We start from the raw sequence: 19,413 nt of genomic DNA on the forward strand, positions 1-19,413 counted from the left end.
AGATTCCTTTATTTAACTGGCTTAGCCAGTGATTTTAGATTTCTTTCAATTCCTGTAACATTATAGGTATTGTACTTGAGTGAGAAAGTTGAGTTGCTTTGGCCACAACAGCATTTCCCTAATATTTTACAGACCAGGACCACTACTGAAAATTACTGTTCAAAACACTTCATGTCCCTCAGCAGCTGCACTGCCAAAGCATAGACTCATTCAGTTCTTCCAGTGATTTCACACTCATTCTTTCTCAAATGGGAGAAGCAGTGATTCACATTACAGAATGTTTAACCGAGAGCCGCATTGAATATGATGCTACCATAACTGTAGGCCTGGAAATGGTCAAGAAAGCATCCTGTTAGATATATCTGGCAGACTAAATCACTTCCATGTTAAAGAAGTCTGATTTGGATAGAAAGAGTTGAGGTTGGTTTCTTCCTTCTTTTTACTGCATGTGCATTAACTGTAAGGCTGTTGTATAGTACCTCACATCCATGAAGTACATATGACATCATGTATTTGTGTAACCTTGAAAATGAAAAACAAAAAAGAGCAAAGTGGCTGCTGCTCTTGGCAGTAAGGCTTGGAATTAACAGCATGCCAAGGTCTAGGACTGAGCAGAAGCCAGTGGAAAAAGGCAGCTCTGTGTTTGGTGATTCCCTGGCATGTTTGACTGAATTTAACTGAGAAGCTGAGGAAAAGTGATAAGTAGTCCAAAGGATTTTTCTTTTCACTCACAGTTTAGTGTAAACAAAAGCATATACGGATTTAGCTACACCTAGAAAGCTTGTAGCAGGGAAGAAAAAGGAAGTGCCTTAAAACTATAACATGTTCACATCAAGTAATGTTTTTGACAAGCCATTAAAACATATTTCTCCCACTTCTCTGCTTGCCCTTCTGTTTATCAGGACTCTTGGCAAAGATGTGGGAGACTGAAAAACAAAGAGGTTTGGATAGCATTTTCTACAGCACCTGAGTGATTTTGGAGACTAAATCTCCATTTGAAAAGACATTGGGATCTAAGTCTTAAGGATATTTAGCAAACGTTTGAACTGTTTATATACACTCTGAACTTCAATACAGTTACCTATGCTAGCTTGAAATGAACTAAAGTTGGTACCAGTATAGCAGTTCATCGGAGAACTTAGAGGAGATAATTTGCTCAACTTTTCAGCACATTAAATACCTAACTTTCACTTTTAAAAAGTTCACTTTTGCAAGAAAAACCTTAATATGAACTTCTGAGGATCCCATTACCTGCATCTTTATCTGACTGCAACTGTTTGTTAACAACGTGCACACATGGACAGCAAAAATCTCCATGGGACAATTCATTTCCAGTGACAAATAACTAAGACCCATGAAAATCAATTCTTAGAGAAATTCAGATGGTGTTTCTCAATAAAAGAGATTTGAGAGTTTGAAGGAAAAGGAAGGGGAAAATGCCATGACAAATAACCTGTATTTCATATATAATTATTGATGTTCAGTACCATGATTATGGATAACTAAGGTGTCCTCTTGGCTGGGAACAGCTTCAAAGTGTTTATACTATACTTTAATAGTGTTTATACTATTATGTGCCCTGCCCCTTTGAAAAATAACTTCGTCACAGTTGTGTTTCAAATGAAGCAGCAGGTCATCTGAGGCACTCAGACCTCTAGTCAGTTGTGCTATTTCACACCTCACGGGTTACCTGCCTCCTTCTGCCTGCAGGCCAAGTGACCGGAGAGATAACTGCCTCTTGTCGCTCATCTCTGTGCCTCTAACTTCTGTCAGCCTGGCCTAGATTGAGCACTCAGTAACTTGCTTCTGTACAAACTGGGCTAGCGGTTGAAATTCTGTTAAAATTGCTTAAACTAAGCTGGCTTGTTTTAATGGAAACATTTTGGGAAGCAATTAAACAAGCAATGGTCACAATGGTAACCTTTGGCAGAGGGCTGAGTGGAGACGGTGGCCTCTTCAGCCAGCACAGCTGCAGCTGGAAAGGAAGGTGTGATCAAGCCTTGAGGTTAGTGAAAGAGAGAAAAAAAAGTGGTATCGCTAGGTATTCATCATTTTTGTCTCATTCAGCTTAGGTAACGAAGCCAAATTCATTTATTCAGTGCCTTTTGATTTACCTGTCCATCTTAGAGCAACAGTGGGTTAGACTTACGTCTCCCAGTGCTTTCAAAGAGCGTGTGTGGTAGGGTTCCTCACTCCTTGTTTCCCAATTAAGTAATGGCTTAATGAGAGAGAGACCGTGGAACAGAAGAGTACTGTTTTTTTGCCATGCATACTTCCTTTTATGAAGGTTGGACTGCAGATAGGACAAAAATAGTCATAGCAGGTCATAATGGGTCCATTTAAATTTCTGTCATGACTAATACCCAAAGAAGAACAGGGCAAGATTGTAGTGATAGCTACTTTGTACCTATATACTTTGCCAGATTCCAGTTGTTTGGCACTCAGGGATCTTCTGATGCAGTGGTTTATCCACTTAGGTTCCTATCTGACTGGAAATATTTTATAAGGCTGAGATTCTAAAGGGAACACAACAGTATCAGTCTCTAATACGTACTCAGTAAATTAGTCACTTCTCAAAATATTTTCAAAATTGCATAAATATGGATGGGTAAATATTTTTTCCGTGGCTACATGGCAGGTCACGATTTTCAGCTTCCAATTCAGCGTAGTAAATTTCCTTTTCTTTCTTTTTAACCATAGCAGATCATGCTTGGGAGTGGCTTCGTTTTTCATTTTGTTTTGTTTTTTAAACAGATGGTTTGCATTACATAAGAGACAATTTACACAAGTTGACACTTCCCCTTTTTTCTCTGTGGCATATTGTGTAGTGGTAAAGTTGGCACAGAAAAAGGGAGGAACTTCTATTAGGATTACATTTATATTTGAGAAAAATATGTATGATCTGTGGTTCCAGTTAATTCTTAATCTCCATACCTAGGCAGAATTACGTGTAAAATATTAAACAACGTTGTAAAATACTGAATGCTATCATTTACAACTACAGCATTTTTTCATGTTGAAAAAATAAGTTGGAAGTATGTGATGTGGCTATATTGCCCATTATCAACAGGAAAAACACCAGTTACCTACCCATTTTCTACGTATCTATTCACTGTGCTATTTGGAATTTAAATATTTTAGCTTATATGCAAACCTCTTTGTATATTATTATATGCACAATGTATAATATTTGTATATTTTTAGATTTGATTAATATTTATATTGTATATAATCATATACGTCAGGTAGAAATCTCTCAATAAAGAGTGGATGCTTCAAAGTGAAGTATTAACTAGGTGACCTGTGCCGCGTGCAGTTGTTAAGAGTTAACCCCAGTATCCTACGTATATTAATAGACTGGGTTTTACCGGCAGCGAGCTCCTTCCATTTCAGCTGATGCTGCAACCAAACAGCCAGAATACCGCATTTCCCAAACTGCTGTGAAGCTTCTCCCACATTTAAGCTATGCAGATCAACTCAGGTTGTGTAACCCTTCTCATTTGTTCTCAGTAAGCAGTGCTTAACCCTATTGTTCGGTACTGCTGCTGTTGCTAGTTAACTCCACTTGTGATACTTGCTAGATGATATGTGACTCCCAGCATTCTCATGATGGTGACTGAAATGTCAGTTCGACTGCGGTCTGAGAAGCTGTTGCAGTTGGTTTCACCGAAGTCAGATTTCACACCAGATGATACAGATCTTCTAGGGCCACTCTTAGAAATAATTAAAATTTATTTAGAGCTAATTAATATTTGTGAAGCGCTTAGAAAGCATTAAAACAGTGTTAAGTGATAGAAGATAAGTTTCGTATTGTGCCCTCGTAAGAAAGCATAGTTCCACCTCAGAGGGAGCTGCTCCACAGTCGTAGCTAGTGTGATCCTTTTATGAGTGCCCCCGTGTAGGTTTGTATGTGGAACATTAAGGAGATCATCTCCTTCCAGGGAAGGAAATAAAAACTTGTGAAAATGAAGAGGGTTCTTCTGGAGAAGGAAAGGCAGAAGGGGTTAAGTTGGGAGCAGTAGTACATTGGTTAGCAGCAGAATGCACAGAGGCAGGATGCTTCCCCATACCTCTTCTGTGAGTATACATTTGCAGCACTGTGTACTACTAGTTTTCCACTAAAAGACACTGATCCAAACTTTATAAAGATGAGTTCCCCCAAGTCAGTGATGTAAAGTAACATTCATTTTGGAAAGTGTGCTCCATTGCTTCTTTAAGTATTTGATGAAGCCTTTAAAAGGGTGTGAAATGTTGACTAGCTACTTAGCATAGTGGGCATGGCGTGGTGTTCTTGGGGTTTTTCGGTATGATGTCAGCTGTAGAGTGGCAGATAGTTTCTTCGTCAGAGGATAAAAAACATCACTGTTGATTTACTACAAAGAGGTGTGCAAGAATTCGAATTAAATGAGGATTTTAGGATTTGTTCTCTTTTCTCAGGAAACAATGGTTAGTAATACTGTATTTCAGAATGTTCTTAAAGTGGGATTTAGACCAAAGATATTTTCCAAGTTATTCACAAATTCTCATGAAAACTTCTAGGTAGTCCTTTGTTTGCTGATACCTAAGTTATTTTTATGGAAACACGCCAGATTTTAGAAACAAGAACTGTTTTTACTTGCCCATTTCTCCTCTCCCTTGTGCATAATTTGTTGTAACAAATCGTATTGTCTTCCCCGTCAGATGTCATCAACAAGGGGCTTTCTGAAAACACTTTAATCACTATTTCAACCATATCCAATTAGGGGGGAAAAATGCGAATATACAATAGGTGCATTGTGTGTCTCTTACATATCAGCTTATTGCTGCTGGAAGTGCTCTAAGTAAAATAAAGCATACAAAGTTATTGATGAAATATCTTATTACCTTTTAAATAGGCAAAAATGTGTGAGATGAACGAGCCAAGACTAATACAATTAAAATATGCTGAATTTACTGTTCATCTATATTCTGAGCAGTATTTCCTTGTCTGATAAAAATGAAACTCTCAGTTAATTGGTTCCTCATACAGTACAATAAAATTAATGTTTAGGAGTTAAATACCATAAACTTCCTCCGGGAAATTTGCTGATGTATCTCTGTTTTTTAGTTAGTCACATGTTTTATTGTTTAATGGACTATCATGTGGACTGTCTTATAATTTTTTATGTACTCAGTGTCCATGTGTCTGGCTTCTGAAGAGGCTGAGTGCTAATTTCTGGTTTAACTGTGTCAGCTGTATCAGCTGACATACAGGTCATTGACAATCACCAAAGCACAAGAAAAAATATTGACATTGCTATGCTTTTATCAGAATGACAAAAATAGGAACCATGTGTTGTGAAGACCACATACTGTAGCTTCTTTATAAAGATGCTAGTCATCTTTCAGGGCTACTGTTTATGCCTTAGAAACGACTGAACATATGACTAAACCCTCATCTTCCCCCCAGGATAAGAAAAGAATAATGGCATTGTGGATAGAAACAGCGAGAATGAGGAATTTTTGGTAACAACTTTGCCTTTTAACATACATGAAAATGTGTCACTTTTGTATTGCTGCAAATGCAACAGAAAGTATCAAAACTGCAAAAAATAACACAGCTGAAGACTATTTCTAACTGAAAGCATCCCATAACCCCTAAACCTATGTGCGACTTCTCACAATAACGCTAATAAAAACAAAAAGGACAGGCAAAATAATGGTCTTGTGAAAATAAGCTGATAGTTTCAGCTTAGTCTCTAGGCCGTAACAGATAACCTGTTGTTTTGGCACTATTATCCATAGTTAGGCAATCAAATAAAAGTCCTGATTTTTAAATTTATGGGCATGTACAAATCTTGCTGGAAATATATTGGTTTTCCCTAGTACTCAAGACCTTTTGAATAGGTGTTGTTTATTCAACAGGTTCCCAAATATCTGTTATATTTGGGAACCCTGGAAATCATGAGATCACAGGGTTATTCTGGTTGGAAGGGATCTCAGGAGGTCTGTAGTTCAGCCTCCTACTCCTGCACAACCTACTATAACAGCTTGTTTCAATGTCAGACTCCCCTCATGGAGAAAATCTGATTTTCTCTTAATTTAATTTCTGTCCATTGGCTCTTGTCCTCCAACCAAACTCTGCCGTGAGGAGCCTGGCTCTGTCTTCTTGATGACCTACTCATGGGAACTGGAAGGCTACTTTTAGATCCCTCCAAAGCTACCTCTTCTGAGGGCCAAATAGTTTCTCTAAAACCTGAAAGCAGCTAACCTCTTGTAGTTAACCGTTGATCAATGCTGTCAGAACTACGCTCAAAGAAAGCCAGGAAACTGGTTTGGATTTCATTTTGGAAGGCACTAGTGGTGTCTTCTACATACTCTTGTTATCCATCTAAATCCCTAATGCCTAGAGCCAGAAGCTGGGGAACACTGCCAGTGTTACTCTTACTGCATATCCACCACTGCACCCCCCCAAAAAAAAAACCAAAAACAAGAGGAAAATAGTGATGTGGATGAGAATGAAAGAGTGGTGAGAAGGGATGCACCAGCTTACCTGTCAGTTACCCATCAGCTGTGATTATTCATTATAAATATATTTAAGTAATAAATTGAGTGTAAAATTATTATGGCTTTTTGTGGAGCTTATAAAAAACAGGGAGAAGATAATGTAGGTCCTTTTTCATTCAATAGAATGTACTATAAGGAAATGTTTATTCTGCTATGTTTCATAGAATTTAGATTAGCATTCTGGTTTTGGAATATAAAGATTTGTTTTTGCTTCTTACTTGTTATGTTCTTTATGCTGCTTTTTTTTTTTTTTTTGCCTTCTCTTTTTATGACCTCTGACTTCTTTCACTTTGTGTCCCTGAAAGTAAGAGAGGAGGAATACAATAAAAACAATAAGTAAAAGAAAGAAAGAAAGGGAAATAAAATTCTGCATGTCCTTTTCTGTTTGTTTGGGTTTTTTTTTCTTTTTAAGAAGAAAATTTCAGGATAAAATTGGAGAGCTCTATTGTTTCATATAATCAGGTTCAACCTAAAAATCTTGTCAAAACATTATAATTTAACGTTAGCATGTAACTTGATTTATATAGCAAGTAAGACAATTGTGCCTGCTCTGAAACACTTGCAGCCTGTCAGGAGATGAGACAAGACTCTAGGGGGGATTACACCTTGAAGGAGAATAAATGAGATGAGTGACAGAAAAAAAATGTCTTGTGAATTTAGGTGAATGGTGCAACACACATAATGTTAGCTCCTATGTTTTCCTTTCCCTTTAACAAAAACTATTGATTTTTATTTTTTTTTTTTTACTTACTAAACTCCTTTGATAAAATTTTGCAAAACACATAAATTCTTTAAGAGCCCCTGTTGTACTTCTGCATGTACAGAAATCATTTAATATCCGTGAGCTTGATAGCTAGTCAGTTGAAAATTAAGTTCCTAAACACAAGGTTGTTATTTTGTGTTTCGGGACATGATGTCCACTTGGCTCGGTACCACAGTTTTCTTTTGCAGAGTGTTTTCAGTGGAGGACGATGGAGAGTGCATGGAAAGAGTGTTTTAAAAGTGAACGTACTTCATAAAAAGTGCTCTTGTAAGCAAGATCTTAGAAGATTATTTTGGGCAAGGATGAAGGTGTGATTTGAAATTGAAAGAAGTTGCAGTGCATAAATTATCAAGAAAGAAGCTCTGGGTATGTTAGCGGAAGACGGACCAGAGGAGGGATAGAGAAATAAAGAATTGGCCAGGATGGAGGGTTCAGCCTTGCCTTCCTTCTTCCCAAAGTGATGGCCGGCTCATGGCATTCTGCTTTGCTTACAGTGTGCACCAATACCTCTCATACACCCTGTCAGCTCATCTAAGCTGACGTATCTCATTTGATTCATTACATGCTGTATCACCTGTACAAACTTATTTCTGTGCTCTTTTTCACGTAGTCAGACTTGAATAATTCTGTTCTTCAAAGTGAAGTCAGAGAGTAGCTAGGAAATAACTGTATATTAGAGAAGAATTTGGAAGGCATTGAAATCATTTTTGTATTGTTCTTTGAATAAAAGTCACAGCCTTTGACCTGCTCCAGATTTTACCATAAAGGAAAAAGCAACAACAAAACTCTCTGTGCTTTGTTCATAAGAAAAGGCCTCTCTTACTAAGAGATGGAACATGAAATAAATGTACAATATGAAAGATTCAGAAGACTGCTCTTCTGCCTGTGTGTGTTAGTGTATTTATTAACAGAGAATTTTGTGAATTGAAATGTAATATAGTTGTTTGAGAATTAACCAATCTTTTCAGTGATAGAAGCTGGTGAATGGCTTGGGAAATAGATATTTCTAATAATTCTGTATCTTGCCTCACATTCCTGACAAATCCCCAGAGCTTGGGGAAAAAAAAAAGCCATAACTTACTACTTTTGTAAATGTAAAAATAAGATATTTACCAAAGTATTAAGAAAATAGTTAAGAAGCACATTTCCCAGTCTATTACTAGACTACCATTAACTACAATTGCCCAGAGAAAACTGTGTATGATACGGGAATAAATTTAAGGACATTGAAAGAGGTGTCTTGTTCTAGAGTAGTGGCAGAGAACATGCACGTATATTTGTTAGAGGAGACTTGAAGCCTCAGTATGTTGAGAAGAGGTGATTCTCCTGCATTATGTGATATCTTTGAGTGCTTGGCCCCCGTGTTTATATAGGACCTGGCTCCTTCCCTGGGAAGGGCACTGGCTGACAAGTTACCTGTGGGTTTTCCACTGGGATATTTCATGATGTCAGGCAAGGCACAGCATTTGAGAGTATTTTTCAGTCTTTCGTGTTTTGTCTCTTGTGGATGGTGAGCTCTTCTGGACAGAGGTGATCTTTGTTAGAAGGCAAACAGAGTGGAGTACAAACCCTGATGGTGCCTCTGCTCATTACTGGGCCTTGCTCCAGCTCCATCGCTGCTGCTGTGGTGTCTGGATTGTGGGAGCCGTGATGGGAATGTGCTGTGCACAAGTTGCACTTGTGAAAAAATGGGAGCACAGATGGGGTGTTCTTCTTTTCATGAGAACAACTGCTAAAGATAAGCATGAGATAGCAGAGGATGCTACCAAAGCATAAGTATAGGTTTTTATAATATTCATAATGGGCAACAGAAGTCTTTCAGATTTGTTTTATGGTTTTGTTTGTTAAAAAGATTTTGGAGCATTGGAAATATGTAAAACCCATTGAAGAGTGAACTGACAAACAACCTATCCAGTAGACAAGAGAGCCTAACTCTACACAGTTATAATTTGGTTTTAGGATGAATTTGAGATTTTTCTTTAGAATTGTACTTCTGAGAAGCTATATTCTGTGATTCTGTGTGCTTGATCTGACAATTGGCAACCCTGACTATAGAGCGGGGTTGGAACTACATGATAGTTGAGGTTCCTTCCAACCCAAACCATTCTATGATTCTGCATAAGCACACATTAATGTAATGGGGATGTGCTTTTTAGGCTAGTCTGTTAGGAGTCCCAGAAGCATTCCCTAAGCCACCAAAGCCAGTGATTCTGAGTGTATTTGCATGGTTGTGTGGTCTTTAGTATGTTCTTCTCTCATGAGCTGAGATACATCTACCAAACAAACCCAAAAGGACAGGAAATAGCACAACAGATTAGGGTATGAGAATCTGCCTGGCTGTTTAGGGAGTTGAGAGTAGTGGGATTTATGAATTGTGCATGAGGTTGTGGGAGGGTGGGCTGAGGCTTATATAGATGTGTGGAGAAATGAGGAATGTGAGACAGAACATGGAAGCTCATCTTTTAATATCTATGTTTTAATGTATATTATTTGTAACTGAAATTTTTACTGTAAAATAATATTCTAGTGAGCATCATTTCCCTTGTTCTTTTTGGACTTAAGAAAGTAATCGTGTCATATTCTTCTATGACTGGTTATGACTTTAACAAAATGTCCTCTTCTAGAGAGGAGCCTTTCGGAATGATATTTAGATTAGCCTTTGAGCTACTAGTGGCATGGAAGGAGTTGAACATCACTCACTCAAAGTCTTGAATCTCCATCTGTTTCTTCTCCATGTCTTCATATCATTGCATCAAGGCCCATTGCTTGGGTCACAGGATAACTCTCAAGAAAATTTCATGTCAGAGAAATGTTTCATTCAATTCGTGATATGAAATGGAAAGCATACATCTCAGTTAAAGCAAAAGAGAAGGGTAAAATAATGAAAAATCCTCAGGGGAAAAGAAAAAAATAAGCAAGCAACAATCTACAAACAAAAAAAAACCCCGCACCACTGATTAGGAAATCTGTGCCCATTGTTAATAAATAAGTAGAGAAGTATGGCCTGGTGTTGGTGCCAGGGACATTTGTGAATGAAGGTGCCTGTGTTGAACTTTGGATTCCTGTTACTTGGCTTCCTAGCCTTTTAAAAGATCATGAGGCTTCAGTCAGCAAAGTATTGTCTAAGATATTCTTACATATAAGTAGACATGCTTGCAGTTAAGTATCTGTTAAAATGCTTTCCCAGTCCAGTTGTTTTTCTGCACTTCCATCTCTCGAAGTTGTGGTATTTAATTTGTAACAGGAGATAAAAATCCATGAATGAAAAGACTTCTGTAAAGAGCATAGTGTTGTAAAAGGGAGAAAATAAACAATAGCATTTTTCCTGAAGAAGTATACACCAGCACAGATTATTTCTAACATTTTTCAAACATGAGATATATTTCTTTCCTTTTGTTTTCTGCTCCCTGTAACTTAGCCTTGACACTACTATAACTTTAATTCAGTAACTGCTAATGATCATTGCACAGAACAGCCTGCCACTTTCTTAATTTGTCTTTTTCCACATTTCACTTAAATAAAAATGAGGAGAACTTTTAACCTACCTCTCTAATAAAACAGGCTGAAACATCTAGCTAGAATTTCTTGATAAAGCATCTTCACTTTTTCTGTAGTTTCAATTCAAGAAGCTTTTTTAGTGTTGCAGGAATCAGACGTGCTAACAGAACATAGGGACAAACAGAAGGGCTCTGTTGATCCTTGTTTGTGTGGAAACTACTTAAACATTTTATCACTTGGAGAAGCAATATAATGCATGTAGCTTTTTTATGCTTTTTATTATTATTATTTACCGGTTTTCTTAATAGATTTGTTGGGGAGCTAGTAAAAATTTTGTTTTAAAGAATCAGATAAGTGAGTGACTGAAAGTGAATGCTCCGTAACGTTAAAAAATGCCTGTCACCATCTAAACTTTTGCCGTCTCATATGATTCTCCTTTATAAATGCCTGCACCTTTTTCTTAAGCCTTTACGGGGTCCCTTTATCTCATTCTGCACAACGCAGCCCTTACTAAGCTGAAACAGTTTTCTTTCAGAAGCAAAACTGAATCACAAGTCATGGGGTGGAGTTGGTGCGGGGATTTCAGGGGCTTGTCTCTGATGCACTCCACATGCATTTTCCTGTTACAGGATCAAACCCTGAAAGTGCAAAGCAAGGGTTTTTTTCTCGCCTAAAAGCAAAGCCTGTGCTGAGGGGAGTGCCACTGCTGATCCGTGTGGGGCTTGGTTTACTAACAGTGACCAGAGTTTGGTTAACTCCGTATTGCAGACAAGCTTGTAAATTTGTCCTTTTCTAATGCTGTGATCTTATCAAGGTTGTACTGTTTTCCTTTTCTTCTCCTCCACCCCATCTTCTTTCTTTCTTCCCTCTTTTTTTTTTTTTTTTTTTGAAGTGCAGCCTTCTGATCAATGTGCACTTTTTTTTTCCATTTCCCTAAATACATCATGAAAAAGGATGAGGTTTCCGCCTTAATTGCTTGTGCCTTTTATTCACATTCCTCTCTCAGCCAGAATTGTGAAAAGAGTGTTAGTAAAAGGCTGCACAATAGAGCTTTTCATTAGGCCTCAACAAGGCACACAAAAGAAGGCTTTTGGAAGGAGTGAATGCAGGACTTTAATTTGCAGGTGGAGAGCAGATAAAAGGTGCTGACGCCTCTATTATTCTCTTACTTAGGTGACCCCTACCCTGTTCAGCTGATCCCGACTACCATGGCAGCTGCTGCCGCAGCAACACCAGGCCTAGGCCCGCTCCAACTGCAGGTAAGTGGCAGCAGGCCGCAGGTGGGCTGTATGTGGTGTGAGCAGGGCTGCTGGGCCATGCTCTCCATGCAGAATTTCCATCAGGAACAAAACAACTGTCAGCCCGTGTTCATTCTCCTTTCAATGTCGTGGAACTTTTTGTTACCTTTTCGTATTGTTATCGCCAATCTTACTGTGGTTAAATTGGCGCTGCAAGTCTGGCGTGTTAGCTGGCCTCGTCCATCAGATTGTTTTGGGATGGGTTGTGAAGCCCGGCTGGGTGTAGACCCACACTGTGCCACTGAAAAGCTCCGTCCCGATGAGCACTTTTAAACTACTTAAAAGTCACTTAGCAAGATTATGGCGTTTTAAGCTGTAGGCCCTCAGTGCAACAACTGGCCCCTCCCACCACGTTTCATGGGCCCTTCACATTTTGGGTACTGCTATTGTGCAGATAATTATCAATTATGCTATTTTAACGTAGGCAATTACAAAACAGATGGAAGGATACTAAAGAATTTTTTTTTTTTCACTATGTTGCCTGCATGTTAGGATTCGTACCCCCCAATATTGCTCTAAATTTTGGGGATATTAGTGTGCTGTCCAAGTGCCTCAGTGGTGCAGATATTCCTCAGCTGTTCCTGATCAGCCCTCCAGCCCTCATCAAACTTTTGGAACTGAGAAAATTTGATGTCCATCTCTGCAAATCTGCTTTGCTGATAGGATGATCATAGTCAAAACTGGAGACTAAAATGAAGTCAGGATTCAAATAATCTTTAGTCCTGTACAGTCCTGATTGACACTCATTTATAAAAGCAAAACAAAACAAATGCACGCTATCAATTGCTGATTTGTTCCCCTACTTACAGTTATTTGCCAAGTCACATGAAACACAGACCTTTATACCTACTAGGAAATGCTCTACATTTATAAACAGTGCATGTAAAATGCCTTCTCAAACTCAGTTTGGCCAGCATCAGTATGAAGTAGGCTCTCTTTGACATCAGATATTTTAGTTGTTTGACCAGCATGTGAGGGCATGGGACATAATTCTGGGGAAGATTTTATTTTATTTTAACACAGGCAGCGGAAGTTAGCAGAGTTTCACAGAAATAGCGGCCAGTGTGTAAGCTGACACATTCCATGCACCACAGAGGTTAATACATTCATTCCTATTGTGCCTTTGTATGAAAAGCTACACTGTCTGTGTGTTAGCTTCTGATTCTGTGAGTTACAAATACCGTAGGCGGCTTAAGAATCATGGGAGCCATAAAAGTCAACCCTCTGAGAAGAATTTTGAGGAGTAATGTCAGTATTGATAATGTGCTTACAATAGCCAAACACACATGAACACACATATAGAAGGAAGAAGGAAAAAATGAAAACAAAAAATGGAGCTAGCTAGGAATGAGAGAAAAAAGAGGATAGAGTTTAATTCTTCTCATTTATAGTCATTCAGTCTTCTCCTAAAAGACTGCATCAGAGATCCAGTAAGTTTGGAGGATTGTATACTTTCATTTCAGGACCAGCTTTGGGCTGTATCTCTGCATGTGGCAGGCTGAAGCATTCTGAATAAAATGAGCTTTATCAGAGTAATGGTTTTCTTATAAAAAGTTGGCTGTGTGCAAATGTTACTGACTTTATAAATATCTTAAGATGAGTTCAGGTGGTGAAGAATTTGAAAACCTCAGAGGCTTTGTGTTTCTGTGTAAATGAGAATATTAAAAGGAAAGAATTGAGTACATTAACCTGTATTTTTTTTACTGCATATTATTTAGTCTGGAGTTGGAGGGAAAGTTTGGTAGCTAGGCAGGCTGAGAGGTTCAAAGTACTAACTGTAGATTCTTTCATGTTTGATCTTTGAGGTTGTGAATATGCTACAAAAAATTATCCAGTCATAGTTCTTCATGTCTGACAGTGACTTTAGCTATCACTGTAACCTAATAGAAATTGGACGTGTCTCTTCGTTTCTGGTGCCGTTTGAAAGAGTTAGATAGACTAGATGTGTTTTGTGAAAGACTTTACAATAAAGCATTCAGAATGGACTTTCACCCTTTTTAATATGAGTGGAGCAGAATCTGAAGGAAAATCATGTGAAGATTATTTTGACCTCATTTGAGAAGCTTTCCTGATGCAGAGCATAGCTGCTGGCCTAAAAGCATTGTGGTTTCCCAATTCTGTTCAAATTCAGTGTTGGTTTTTGGTGATCGTTTCTTCAGGATGTTTGTCATGAATAACTGATCCAAAGCCATCTATAAGTATTATGAGTAAATGTGTAGCCATTACAGTCTTTTTCTAAGAGGAACTCTTCTTACTTCAGAAATTCATGTACATTATATATAACCATAGTGTTCCCTACAAACACTTTGTCCCCTGGTCATCTGACAGTAGAAGGTCAGAAAAACACAGTGTTCCTTCTTTTCTTCTTTTTCTATCTTCCCTATCACTTACTTTTCATGCTTTGTATACTAAAAGCAGTGGTTTTCAGAAGAGATCAAAGAACCTGGCACAATAAGCATTTTGTTGCTCCCAGCAAAATTTGGTACATGGTGATATTTTAATGGAGACAAAAACAAGGAATTTTTCTTGTTTATTTGTATAGTGATAATAAACATACCTCTGCTGTTTCATTAGAGAATTTTAAGTTAGAGCATGGCTTTGGTAGCAAACTGTGAAATCAACAGGAAGTACTTTTCTATTCCTGGTTTTCAAAATTGAATTTTCTCCTTATAAATGAAAAGCATAGTATATTTATAGAAGGACAGCTAGCATCTGATTGTTTTCCTGTGGCAAATGTACCCTTTGTCAGTTAAAATGTAATGTCTCATTTTGAAATGCCCTCTTGATTCCCACTGACAGGTTTGTAATCTGACGCCCTCCATTTCTCTCCCTGCTTTTGAGCCCTCACTGTGGTATACAGATTCTGTCATCTGATATCTGCCACAATTAGCCATACGTGATTACCTTCATTTCCAGTATCCATAGAGAGACTAATGACTCAATAAGAATGGAAGCTAAAACTTACATGGTTAGGTGTTAAGAAATGAGGAGCTGGATGGACCCATGTTGGAGAAGCTGCAATTAACATGATGCATGTTTGAATATCATCTGTGACAAAGAGCTGTCTATCAGCCCATCACATTCATTCATTCCAACAGTTAATGACACTAATGTTTTGGGGGAAAAAAAAAAAGGGGGGGGGTTTGGCTTTCCTCTTTCAGTGATAAAGTTCACTCCCAAACTTTGTGAAGTGTCTATTTAAAAGATAGTCTCATTGCAATAAAATTCCACTTGGTTAGCAGGTGGGTTTCTGATGCTGATTTCCCCCTTGTAAATTCCATATGGCCTTGTTCCTAAAGAGCGATGCAGTGTAGTGATTTGGTATGAATTGAACAAAAATAAAACTGAATGAGGCTGACAAATCAGAAGATCCTCTGTATGCCTTATCTAAACATGATGTTTTTCTACGTGGTTCAGCAGATGAGGGAATTAAATTTCCCTGTCTCGATGATCAACATTTATAGCTATAAGCATAGATACCAAGTGACAAGTTCTACACAACGTAAATATTAAGTTGGTCCTGAATTGATTAATACCATTTGTATTGAGCATACTGAGTATGAACAAACATTTCCAAAGGTGTAAGAAAATTCACTGTGAAATTATATCTGTCTGGTATGTTTTTTTTTTGTTGTTGTTGTTGTTTGTTTGTTTGTTTTTTGTTTTTTCCTAATAGTACTAAGCTCCTTAGTGCTTTCTGAGCATTACAAAATATGGAACCTGATAGCCTGATCTAAAAATTGAGAGGGGTATGCACCAGAGGGTCTGCAAACAGTTCACATCTCCCAGATCTTTTGTTTGATAGTGAGATAGTGACAACGGATTAGTAGACAGTCATACAAATACTGTGTGTACTGTACTGAAAGATAATGCTGGTTATATACTGACAACTGCCAGGGTGTTGTTACTCTACAGACATTCTGTGTTCATTAAGAATAGAGCAACTTGATATAATACAGACTTTATTGAAACTCCTGCTCTTCGAAAATACACTCCAAAAAGTTCAGAGTGCCTGCATCCAAACCTTTTTCCCCTCTTCATCTTAGCATGATGCAAACTGGAAATCATGATTATTGGTGCTTGTGTTCAACATTACGACCACAGCTGTCTTTATTTGGATGAAGAAGGCCTACAAGAAAGATGAGGGAATCTGTCAGGGAATGAAGTGACAGGACACACTGTAATGGTTTTAAATTAAAAAGAGGTATTTTTAGATTATATAGAAAGAAGGAATTCTTCACTGTGAGGGTGATGAGGCACAGGAATAGGCTGCCCAGAGAACCTATAGATGTTCCATTCCTGGAGGTGTTCAGAGTCAGGTTGGATGGGCCCTTGGCAACCTGATCTAGTGGAGGGTGTGCCTGCCATTGGAGAGGGGCTGGAATTAGATGGTCTTTGAGGTCCCTTCCAATGCAAGCCATTCTGTGGTTCTGTGATTAAATAGAAGCTTGTGTCAGTTTACTGGTGTGAAGGTATTTTAGCTGGGTCTCAATTCTGAAGAATCGTGATTGATTCTCCATAGCAATTTGTCTGATGATGATGAGCAGATTTAGTCCTCAAGCACATCTGAAAAAAATAATTCTGTCAAGGTTTTTGCCCTGCATTTTCTTTGCTATGGAAATACTTCAGATTCTTTTTTTTTTTTTTTTTTCCTTTGGCTACAAAATTCTTCTCAATGTTATGGGGAGATGCACATACCAAGGACAGAATTTCAATGGAATTGAACATACATTGCCTGGACCACATTTTCAGAAAAAAATTAAGCCTATTTGAAGTTTATGTGCTTCTCAGTGTTGTTCATCTTGCTGTTATTTAGGTGTCTGATCCTTTCTAAATTTTCCTTCGAAAAACTTTGCCTCTAGATATCTTAAGGGCCACATAATCATCTGTGATATCTGTGTTTGTTTCACTTGAAGGAAACAGAAACGATAGAGCTATTTAACAAGTATACAGTGAATGATCAGGAGATAGACTGTTCCAGTGGTCATATGAGTATTACATAAAACATCTGTTACCTATGAAACAAAAATGAAGCATGAAGACTGCCTGCTCAGTCAGATACCCTTTTTTCTTCCAGGCTGACTGCCTTTTGGCTTCTGCACCACTGCAGGGATGAGCTACATTTCTCCACTTGCCAGTTCAGATTATTTCACTGAACTATCTCCTTAAGTTTCATTTGAGATACTGCTGATGGTAGAACTTCCCCTCTTGCTTTAAAGAGATGGCACTGTATTTTCATGCATTAATTGTCAAACACATTTATTTTTTGCATATCTCTTTCTGATTTCTGACTATAATCTGTAGATGTAACCAGTTTTGACCAGATTAAGCTTGATCTTCTAGTATTACAAGAACTCAAATATGTCAAAGAAAACCCTGAAAAAAGTTTTATAAACACTGTAGTGATACATCTGAATACTGAAAGCTTGATTCCTTCCTTCTGTTGGGGAACCAACTTACCAGAGCTGAAGTGACCTATCACAAAACCACAGAATGGCTGTAGTTCAGCGGACCTCTGGAGGCCGTGTAGTCCAACCCTCTGCTCAAGGAGGGACACACAGAGCAGGTTGCCCAGGACCGTATGAATTGTTTCTGATAGAGAAGAAGGGGCTGATGTCCCATTACTGTCCCTGCTGAACGTAGCGAAGAGATGGAAGTACTTTATCCATTATTCATTTAGTCTGCAATCTACGTTCATGATTTCTTTGGGCTATTACTTTAATCAGTTCTTCGTCTGTGAGAAGGTAAACCACTTTTTAGCACTGCAAGTTATTCCTTCTATTTTCTGGGCAGCGTCTAACTTTAAACACCTTATAAGCTTTTCAGCGTTCTTTCAGTGTTTGCTTTTCTGTTTTACCTGTTTTCATTAATAGGACTCTGGCTTAATTTGTAGGGAATGAATCATTAGTGTACAGTTTAATTACAGTATTATAAAACTCGTGCAATCCACTTAAGCATAAAAAAGTAGAATTAGGTTTTCACTGTGAGCACCCACATCTGGGGGGAAAAAAAAACCAGCTAAGTACATGAAAAACACTGTTTCTCATTAGCATAACCAAAAGATGGCAATCGTCCATCTGCCATTAGTTTACTGTATTGCTATGCTGTTTATGATGACCATCACAAATAATGATAGTAATAGGAGTAATAAAACAAGATATTTTATATACGTTTTTGTTGAATGTCCCATTTAAATAGTTTTTAAAATTGTTGCCTTCATGCAGATTCTACACTCCCAGCTTCTGTCTTCTGGTATAACTGAGCCATCTAAACTGGGTGAAGGTCTCTGTGCTGTTGTGGGGAAAGTTGTACTGAAGAATTTGAACTTTCCAAGATATTTTTTTAATTAAGTCTTAGCAATGGTTTTAAAATATTTGTTGAGCTGTATAAGCAAGGTTTGGATTGAGGAGGTAGTGATAGTCAATGAATACTTTTGAGGAATCCCTGTGCTTTGAAATGGAAAAGTTCCTCCCAGTTAACTCAAAGGCACGTCTTACAACGCTAGGATGCAACTTGTCCTCACTCTTAGGAAACTTACTCAGAGCTAGGGACTGTGATAGATTGTATAGAGTATTAACCACAGAACATACCAGCTCAAATAAGTAGTCTTCATGGTAGAAAAAATGTACTGTGTATTTAGCATGTAATAGTCCGTACTTGCCTTTGATACATACTTACAGATTTTACAGGAAAAGTCAATGTATTCTGTCAAAATGGATTTGAATGAAAAGCTTGATCACATCAGAATCCAACCGGTTTCTGAAAGGCAATCAGTATGACAGAATTTGCATAGTTTGTTCTGGAGGTAATGTGTCCTATTTATTTCCATGGAAGCTACAACAGATACAAAGAGCACAATACTGCTATTTGCTAGAGCAAATTCTCTGCAACAAAACACTGTTTTGCAACATAGTCACTACCATTAGCTGTGCATTTTTGCCAGTGATGAACAAGAGCCTACGTGCCACGCTCATGAAAAATTTGCACCAGTAGAGGATACCCACTGTGTCTGTTGCCACTGCTGAGATGTACCACCCACCAGCTCACTGTGCTCACATCCACCGTTTGGTTTCCAGAAATGTTCAGCAAGCATTGGTGGATGTCAATAGGTGCCATTTTTTCCATGTGGAGGAATTCAGTGCCACCCCTTTGCTTCATCCTCACTTCCATGTCAGACACCATTTTGTCAGACTGCCCTTCTGCTGCCATCTGTCACACAGCAACAAATCTAACAGGATATTGGCAGGAAGGTTCAACCTCTGCTCTCATAGCACCAACATCCACCGCTGATGTCATGGGGCAACAAAATAAAATAGGAGGCATTACTTT

The 19,413-nt window shown here is 38.2% G+C and overlaps 1 protein-coding gene across 26 annotated transcripts in view; it reads left to right on the forward strand.

Moving 5' to 3' along the window:
* Positions 1–19,413, forward strand: part of SOX5 (SRY-box 5) — a 641,599-nt gene that overhangs the window by 540,028 nt on the left and 82,158 nt on the right. For all 26 annotated transcript variants that reach the window (NM_001397975.1, NM_001397977.1, XM_046939364.1 and 23 more), the window contains one exon: positions 11,960–12,045. In NM_001397975.1, the coding sequence (NP_001384904.1) occupies positions 11,960–12,045 (86 nt within the window). The remainder of the gene's footprint in view (positions 1–11,959; positions 12,046–19,413) is intronic.

The sequence above is a fragment of the Gallus gallus genome, chromosome 1 (assembly GCF_016699485.2).
Source record: "Gallus gallus isolate bGalGal1 chromosome 1, bGalGal1.mat.broiler.GRCg7b, whole genome shotgun sequence".
Classification (NCBI taxonomy): Eukaryota; Metazoa; Chordata; class Aves; order Galliformes; family Phasianidae; genus Gallus; species Gallus gallus.